Raw genomic sequence first — 9581 nt, forward strand, 5'->3', positions numbered from 1 at the left:
AGATGAGGAGTGCCAGATTTTAGCAAACTGCTAGCTGCATACAACAAAACTAGATGTCCCTGTTCTGGAGCTATGCACAGCTGGCTGTCAGCATTGCTGCCCTGCAGACACGGCTGGGAACATGAGCATCTGGCTGAGTCCAACCCACCCCTGCCTTCCAGCTGGACTGAGATCCAGTGATAAGCAGCTCCACAATATATCCCCGAAATCTGTCACCCATAGAGCTGAAGGGCTTCAGGGCACTCGGGAAATAGCTGTTGGACGGGGGAGTGGGGAAGGGATCCAGGAGCAGCTGGTCTAGCAGAGACCCACCCAGCCCTGCAGACGGCCAAGGCCACGGAACCAGCAGTGCAAAGATGCCGAGGAGCATAGACGCAGCCAGCCCTCCAGCTCATCCCAAATTGATCCACAGAGGATGCTGCCCTCTTCTGGGCCTAGCGTGACTGGCAGAGATTTCAGGGAAACTTGGAAAGGCCCGAGTGCTTTTTGGGGCTCAAATCCCCACATAGAGTTTCTCAAATGTGGTGACTTTCCATACCTGTCTCAGCGAACATCCCAGGGACTTTTCCCGCCGAGACTCAGGCTGCTGGGTCTGCGGGTGACCTCTGAGCGCAGCCTGGAAAGGGAGAAGCAGGGCCAAGCTCAGGAGCCGTCCCTGAAAGACAGGGAGATGGGTACTTCTCCTGGGCCAGCTGCCAACTGTGAGATCTGCTAGCATTTAATCGTAATTATTATTTTCATAAATTAATTAATTAATTTGATAGCAAAATAAGCTCATATTCAATTAATGAACTTGTAATAGGGTCCTGTGTCGCCCCATCAGCCCGGGGACGGCCGACCGCCCGCGCGTCCCCGCCCGCCAACCTGCGGGGGGACACAGGGGCCGGAGCTGGGGTGGTCCCTGCGGACTCCCGTGTCCCTGGAAGGCGCTTCCCCCCGGCAGGTGCCGACCAGCCCTGCCCGGGCCGGCCCCGCCTGCGGCCCGCGCCTCCTGCCGGCCTTCCCCACGGCCCGGGCAGGGCTGGGGGGGCGCTCCGGGCCGTGCCCGCCGTGCGGAGCTGCGGGAACGCTTCCCGCCGCGGGATCCCCCCTCTCGCCTGCCCCGAGCGGCCCTGTGGCACCGGTGGCACAGCTCCTGCACAGTGAGCCCCGGAGCTCCCTCGGGCAAGCAGGAGCCCGCCTCGCCCGCCTCCCCAGCATGAGGACGCCGACGGCGATGATCGTGGGACTGGTGCTGTGCCCCTGCGGGCTCCTGCTGACGCTCACGGGTACCCTGGCACCCAGCTGGAGGAAGGTGAGCCTCGTACCTAACCAGCCCATGGACCTCGTCTGGGAGCAGGGCATCTGGGACATATGCAGGGAGCGGCAGAGCACCCACGACCGCCTCTGCGGGCAGGCTGACGAGCTGGGCTACTTTGAGGAGGTACCCGTGCGGGTGGCCCAAGGGCTGATGCCCTCCTCGCTGGTGATCACGCTCCTGGGCTTGGTGGTGGCTGCCCTGGGGGTTCGCTGCTGGCAAGAGGAGCCACGGCACCTGCTGGCTGGAGTGGCAGGGCTGGTGCTGCTTCTTTCGGGGCTGATGAGCCTCGTGCCCACCTCCTGGTACACCCATGAGCTGTGGGCACTGCCCGCACTGCCTGGCAGCACACTGGCTGTAGGCTGCAGCTTGGTGCTGAGCTACTTGGGAAGCTGTCTGGAGATCTTGGGGGGACTGGCCCTTGCCCTCAGCTTCCATCAGTGCTGGAAGGAGCGCAGGGCCCCCAAACTGTCCCCCAGCCCTGTGCTGGAGCCTGGGCTGTGCTCCACCACTGGAGCTTACAGCAATCCCTGGGATGTACTGAAGGATGAGCGAGATGGACAGCACTGGAGGAACAATCCACCCTGTGACTCAGACTTGTAGCCCCAGCACCAGGACAGCAGCCACCTGCCTGGCACTGAGAGCAGTGCTGGCTCCTGACCTACAAGCCATGCCCTTCTCCTGGGGCACCTCAAAGCAGCCGGAAAACAAGACCAAGGACCTGGCTTGAATCTCTGCAACTTCCTCAAAAGCCTGCTGTGCTCTAGGTCCTACAACTGTGCCAAATCCACACTGGGTTGAGGGCTATACATAGCTCTGGTCCCTCCATGCAGCTTTTAACTCATCCTCCTCCACCTGCACAGCAGCTTGATCAGAGGCAGCTTCACTGTTCCCATGTAAGCAAGGTATAGGTTAGCACCATGCAACCTTCAGGACTGAGAATAGGGGAGGGGTGCACCTCCCACGTCTCTGCCCAACTCAGGACTGTGCAAACAGCAAAATAAATGCAAAGCAGTGGGTCTGTACTGTGGGATGGTTACGGGCTTTCTGCCAGGCAGGCTTGGCTGAGAGCCAGTGGGCATGGCTAACCCAGCCTCCCTGTGCTTTGCCTGAAGCAGGGAGGAAAAGTCTGTAAAAGTTTTATGGCACCTTCTTAAAGGACTTTTTCCCCATGGACAAAATCAGCTCTGGTAGAGGTTTCTCCTTCCTTGAGCACAGCCACTTCAGGGGGAGAAAAAAAAACAACAAGGGAACACAGAGTACAAAATAGCATATTCAACATTAGCCTGGTATGATGTGGTAAAACTGGTCTCACTGGTTTGTAAGGGACAGTCAGGAGGTCAGAACTGGACTATAAAATCCCGCTCAACATCTTGCATAACATGATAAGAGCAAAGCCAGCTTCCTTGCAGAGCTATTTGGCCAGATTTCCACCCCAGGCAAGCCCAAAGCACCATGGTCAGCAAGCTAAGCCTTGCTGCAGAGGGACAGTGGCTCATGATGCTCTTAGTGTGGTTATAGGATAGTACAGGATGCATCCTGCAACAGGGGATCAGATTCAGGTGGCTCAGAGTGTGTTGGGATTGGAGACTTCCTGATAAACCTCCCAAACCTTTTTCCTCTGGACTCTTATGTTCCCTAGAGCTTAGACATCGGGAAAGAGCAAACCTCCCCAGCCCACACACAAACGACAGCGGCACAAGAGATGCTGCACAACATTCCTTTATGAAAATACAGTGTTGGGGTGAGATGGTCCCTTCCTTGGCAGGGCTGGCAGCTCCTGCAGAGATCACAGATGAGTGCGTGAGGGGTGAGTCTGAGCCAGCTTCTCTGAGCCCACCCCACACTTTATCACAGGGGCTCCAGCCACACTGGAGCTGGACAGCCCTTTCAGACACCAGGCACCCCAGGTGTTGCCCCTCTCCTCCAGCAGGAGGGCAGAGCTTGCCTCAGGAGTGGGCACTATGCCAGCACTGGGCCTTGGGGCACCCCAGGGTGGCAGGGGTGACCCTACCAGGGCCTGCTCCTGTTGTTACTCACCTCTTTCCCATCGTAAGCTTCATTCACAAATGTATCACTCTTGGGGGGAAGCTCTTCCTCCTCCTCCTCATCCTCTTCCTCGGGGTCACTTTCACGGTGGTACAAGGTCAGCACCCGGGTGGAAGCAGTGCTTGAGGTCCTGAGGAGGAAAAAACATACACTAAGAATGGCATGGCTGTCTCCTAGAGATGGGGCAGATCCTAAGGTCCTGCCACAAGCCCTGGTAATAGCCTGCTGGGGTGATCGAGCTTTCTGTATAATCCAGAGGTGCATCAGGACACCACACTGTCCCTGGGCAAGGAGACCCGGTACCTCTCTATCCCCAGTTATACCTGGCCCAGCCCAACCCCAGAGTTCACCTCCTCCGCCTGTCCCGCCTCCGCATGTAGGCCAGGGCCCCCACAGCAGCAGCAGCGAGCAGGAGGAGAACGGCCACGCCCAGGACGATGGGTCCTGCGAGGGGCTGCACCTCTGCTTCCTCGCAGTAGTCGCCACGATAGCCCAGGGCGCAGTGGCACGTCACTCGCCCGGCCTCGATGGCGCAGTCCCCGCGCAGGTTGCACGTCTCGCTGCTGCACGGCACAGCCCTCAGCACCTCCTCCGTGCTGGGGGGTACCAGGAAGGGCTCTCCGTGCTCCCGGGGTCCAGGGGCTGCGGGTGGGCTGGGGCTGGGCTGCCGAGGCTGCAGTGCAGTTGCGGTGAGGCTGGTTTCTGTTCTTCCACGTGGGACATTCCTGATGGTGACACTGCGGGGACTTGCGTCCCCACCTGCTGGGAGGGGCCTGGCGGGAGGAGCATAGATCAGCAAGAGACCCAGGCAAGTCCTCCTTCCCAAACTGGGGGAGACTAGCCGGGCTACCCCGTGCCCTGCCAGGACTGCTGCCACGCCCTGGCTGTGGGCAGGCACTCACAGTCAGACTCATCGGAGCCGTCAGCGCAGTCAGAGCGCCCATCACAGACCTGTTCTCCAGAGATGCAGCTCTGGAGGTCAGAGCAGGGCTGGAGCATGGCAGGGCAGGACAATGCTGGTGCACATGCTGCTCCACGTACGAGGTGGTAACCGTGAGAGCAGCGGCACTGCCTCCCTGCAGGGTTGGGCAGGCAGAGCTGGGCACAGCCTCCGTTGCTCTTTGCACAGGCATTGGTGCCTGCCAAAACAGCACGAGTTAGCATGGACGGCTCAACCCCACAGATGCCCCGGGCTGGGACAGTTGCAGACCCACCTTCCTGTGAGAACTGGCTGTAAATCCTCATGGCTACCAAATCCTTCTCCATTGCGAACCACCACCTCTCAGCCCGCTCCAGCCGGCTGTGCCAGATCTTGCTGGATCCTGGAGACACATGGGGTCAGCACTGCTCCACTTCCTCCCATAAGAGTGCCCAGGATAGGAGGTGGGGGTCCCCTAACCTGTCCTTCACCCCACGGAGGGGCAGCCTGCACCCCACAGGGACTGGCAGAAACCCCTGTGCCCCAGTGCCGTAAGAGGAGCTGGACAAAGTACAGCAAACAGACCCACCATTGGTTGAGGTCGTGCTCCAGAGCAGAAAGCCTTCTCCTATGGCAAACAGTGAGAGACCATGCAGCCCTTCCCGTACCACCCGAAAGTGGGATCCATCCAGCTCGACGCTGCTGATGGTACCTCTCTCTGCAGGACACAGATGGAGCAACATCAGTGTGGAGACACGGAGGGCTGTGTGGGGCTGTGCCTTGGGGAGGACTGAGTGCCTGCACCACTGCTACCCCCAGCAGAGCCCTGGCACAGCCCACACTCACCGTGGTCTGCCCAGTACAGCCTGGTGCCAGCAGCCCCAAAGGTGAGGCCAGTGGGAGCCCGGGCTCTCCTCCAGACCGCTCTGCGGCCAGTGCCATCCATGGCTGCACACTCCACTGTGGCACCGGGCCCATGGCTGCCAGCTGCTGTGATAAAGCACATGGTGGAGGCACGAGGGCACAGTGCCAGCCAGGCAGCGCCCTGCAGCCCCTCACTGAGTAGTGCCAGGGTCCACCGCCCCCCAGGAGCTGCCACATGGATACTGGGCGGCTGCCCCCTGATCCAGTACAGGTTCCCACTCAGCCAGTCCAAGGCCAGGGATGTCACCGTGCCCTCCACAGCTACTGCCTTCTTCCAGGACAGCCGTCTCCAGTCCTTCAGGCGCAGCAGTCCGATGGAGTTGCCTCCCACCTCTGCAAAGTACAAACTCTTGTCTTTCACTGCGTAGTCGATGGCTGTCAGGTGGCCCACCTTGGCCAAGGGCAGGGCCTGGTGCAGGGGAAGCTCTTGGGATCCAGATGTTGCAGGCAGGTCCTTCAGGTAGACCTGGAGGAAGGAGGCAGCAGTAAGATGGGGACCTTTCTCCCCTGACAGCAGCTAGGACAGCAGCCCCTAGGGCTGGCTCTGGAGGATGGTACCTGTGTCACAGCTGCTGGTGACACCAGGAGAGCAAAGGCCGAATCACGGAGGGGCAGGCACGTGGTCTCATCGGCAGCCAGCACCAGCCTGGGAGGGCACCGGCACTGCCCAGTGTGCCTGGCGCTCAGCAGGCACAGGTGGGAGCAGCCACGTGTCTCACAGGGGTTAGGGGCTGTGGGGCGCAGGGCTTGGTGCATCACCTGTGAGAAGGGCAGGCTCAGCTCACAGCCCTGCCAGCACCCACCGGCAGAGCTGAGCACAATTGACACCATGCCCTCCTCCCAAGGCCCACACACAGCCCAGCTCTAGGCAGAATGGTGAGGCAGAGATGTTCCAAGAGGACCAGAGACATTTGGCTACAGGGGCTGCTGCCCAAGGACCACCGGGATGGGGGTACAGCTCCCAGTGCCTCCACACTTAGAGGACAACAGGATCGTGCAGGTTGAGAGACCCAGCAGAGCTGGCACAGCAGGGTTTGGGGCTCCCCAAGTGGGTACCTGGAGGCCATGGGGCTGCCCGTGCTGCTTGAGCAGTGTGGTTCTGTTCTTGCCACTGTCCTTGTCCACCTGCTGCACAGACCATGTCTTCCTCTCCGACCAGTAGATCTGGCCCTCACACACGGCCGCTGCAAAGGGGCTCCGGACCCAGCTCAGCTTCAGGACCTGTCAGAGAGGCTGTAAGTGCCCACCCCAGTCCCCATCAGGGCCCCGTCAGCAATGCTCCACCACAAACCTTCACACTGGTGCCATCCAGACGTGCAGAACTGACACTGCCCAGCTTCTCATCCAGCCAGAAGATCCTCTGGGTGGGGAGGTCGAGGGCTAATGCTGTGGGCCAGCCCAGCCCCTGGGCCAGCAGCACGTGCCGCCGACTCCCATCCATCGTGGACTCCATCAGCCGTGGGTGGCTCCCCACCTCTGACCAGTACAGCAGCCTAGTGGGAAGAGAGGTGCCAGCCCATGGACCACACACAGCATCGTCCCAGTACATGGAGGAAAATGGGGCAGGGGAGGGATGGTAAGGCGGTCTCCATGTCCCCTTGTGGCAGACTTACCCTGCCAGAGGCTGGAGCACCAGAGAATGGGGCTGGTCCAGGTCTCCATCCATCACCACAGTGTACTCTGGTATCCCTTGCCAGGCAGTGCCCAAACGAGTGGCCAGCACCTGTCCTGCTGCACCATCTGTCCAGTACAGGTTCCTCCCAAGCCAGTCCACTGCTATACAGTCTGATCTCACACCTGCAACACATCCAAGAGTCAGCACCTGTGTGGTGACAGCTGCATGGCCCTCTGGCACGATGCTCCCAGCCCACATCCTCTCTATCCCAGGCTGTCTGGCTCCTCCCAGCCTTGCTCCCAACTAGCACCTCTCCACACAAGGTGACACAGCCTGGCATGCTACCTCAACCTGGAGATTGCCCAGTGACAAAGAGGCCAGCTCTGCTACCCCCATGCTGTCACAGCCTACCTTTCACCAGTGTGCCTTTCTTGCCCGAGTTGAGGTCCTGCCAGCGGATGCTCTCTGTGGCCAGGTCCATCCAGAAGACTTTCCTCTCCACCAAGTCATAGTCGAGTGAGAAGACGACGCGATCCTTGTCGGTGGCCAGCAGCACCTCCTTATGCCCACTCCGCAGGCCATAGGACAACACCTCTGACTGCACAGCCACCAGCAACATGGGCTCTGGTCCTGGGGCAACACAGAGCACCCCAGACCCTGCTCAGCACTGGTGGCCCCATGGGCTCAACACATGCAGGCAGGGAATAAAGCACTTGCAGGCACTGGAGCCTGCTGGGACTCAGCCCTACCAGATAAGATGTTCTCAGATAGTGCAGATGGATTTTCTGACCAGCTGTAGGCTGGCAATCATCAGCTCACAGCTGAGTGGGGCCTGGCAGGCAATGTGGCAGAGGAAACAGGGCCATTCATGGGCCCACAAGCCTCCCTGGGGCAGCAGGCACAGGGGGACAGGTACCCACCAGCTCCTGGTGTACCCTAGGGGGCCAGGGATCCTCAGCACTGCTTGGCCATCCCATGACTTACCAGTGAGTTTGCAGACATGGCCATCGGGCTCCAGCAGGTAGCCAGGGAGACAGCCACAGCTGTAGGACCCTGGGGCATTGAGGCATGTTTGGCTGCAGGCTGCCTCACCCCACTCCGTGCACTCGTCTATGTCCATGCAGAACAGACTATCCTCGGCAAGCCGATAGCCTGGGCCACACCAGCACCGCTGTGGGGAAAAGGATCATCAGCTTCCCACCCTGGGGACATGAGGCTCCCTCCTGCAGCTGGACCAGGGCATCATGGCATGGCAAGCCCCTGGCCCAGGGCTGGTGGCACTCACAGGGCCCTGGGGTGAGGGGTAGCAGAGATGAGCGCAGGACTGTTTGCAGGGCACAGAGCAGTTCCCCCCCTCGTCTGAGCCATCCGCGCAGTCCTGCCGGCCGTCACACACCAAGGATGCATTCACGCAGGTCCCCAGCCCACAGGGGTACTCATGACTCTGGCAGGGAGCAGGCTGGCCTGCAGAGACATGTGGGGAAGGCTGCCCTAAGCCTCGTCCACCAGCTTCTTTTGCTCATCTGGGGCAAATTTAATGGCTCCTAGAGCCTGCCCAGAGCTCATTGCAGCTACATCCAGAGCTGTTCCAGTAGCCTGGCTTCAGGCTGTATTAATCCAAAGGCCACCAGCCATACATGGACAACAGCTGGGGCCTGGAGCCACCACAGATGCTGGGAATAGGCAACCAGCACATAGGGCCTTTTACTTCAGCACAGACATAGCCATCTGCCTCTGTACTGGGCACCCACCAGCTACCCCGGGTGATACACAGAGGGGATAAAATCAGGGTGTAGCTCACAGCCAGCTTCATCGCTGCCATCTGTGCAGTCAGTCTCTCCATCGCAGCGCCAGACATCAGGGATGCACTCATGGCCATGGGAGCAGCCCCACTGCTGGTCCCCACACAGCGCTTCCTCCCAAGGACAGTCCTGCAAAGGCAGAGGGTAAAGAGGGTTACCAGCTCTCCTGGGCACGAGCAGGGACAAGCGCTGTCCCTGTGACTCCACTCACCTGCTCGTCTGTGCCATCCCCACAGTCGGCAGCGCCATCGCAGCGCCAGGCCTCCGGCACACACTCCCCACTGTGGGAACACATCACCTCACCCGCACGGCAGAGCAGTGGCCGGGGCACGGCACAGCCCTCCTCGTCTGAGTGGTCCTGGCAGTCGTGGTCACCATCGCAGTGCAGGGCCAGGGCCACGCACTGCCCATTCCGGCAGGGGAACTCAGCCGGGCCACACTCCTTCGGCACTGTGGGCAAGGCCAGGGCTGAGCAGGTGCACTGTCCTCATTCCCATCCCACCAATGGAGACATGGCACTGAGCAGGGTATGGCCTCTGCAGCTGCTCAGCAGGTTGCCCCAGGCAGTGCCTGCTCCTGGACCCACAGGAAAACCGGTGCATGCACCAGTGGGGCAGGTAACCCCAGAAACCCCTGTCCCGTCCAGCCCCAGAGTCTCACCACAGCCCTGCTCGTCAGTGTGGTCCAGGCAGTCAGCATGGCCATCACACAGCCAGCTCTTGGGGATGCAGCGGGTGGCAGCGTCACAGCGCAGGGCACACTCCTGCGTGGGGGTCCAGCAGCCTGTCTCATCCGAGGCATCGGGGCACTGGGGCACCCCATCGCAGCGCTCTCCCGCCCCAACGCACATGGCTCCGCTCGCGCAACGGAAGGCCCCTGGGGACACAAGGGGCCTTGCACTGCCTGCAGAAGGCAGCTGGGGTGCCCAGACACTGTTAGTCTCCCAGCGACCCAGAAAGGCCATACACTACAGTG

The 9581-nt window shown here is 60.5% G+C and overlaps 1 protein-coding gene across 1 annotated transcript; it reads left to right on the plus strand.

The window, feature by feature from the left end:
• The first annotated feature begins 1198 nt into the window (after positions 1-1198).
• Positions 1199-2361, plus strand: CLDN23 (claudin 23). The gene has a single exon (XM_008933167.2). It carries the CDS (start codon positions 1199-1201, stop codon positions 1898-1900), a length of 702 nt encoding a protein of 233 aa, XP_008931415.2. The 3' UTR covers positions 1901-2361.
• The last annotated feature ends 7220 nt before the right edge of the window (positions 2362-9581 follow it).

Source organism: Manacus vitellinus, unplaced genomic scaffold (assembly GCF_001715985.3).
Source record: "Manacus vitellinus isolate BGI_N305 unplaced genomic scaffold, ASM171598v3 scaffold_0_pilon, whole genome shotgun sequence".
NCBI classification, from domain to species: Eukaryota; Metazoa; Chordata; class Aves; order Passeriformes; family Pipridae; genus Manacus; species Manacus vitellinus.

Excerpts from the sequence above, each read along its gene's own strand:
- CLDN23 (XM_008933167.2), top strand. The coding sequence starts at position 1,199 with ATGAGGACGCCGACGGCGATGATCGTGGGACTGGTGCTGTGCCCCTGC.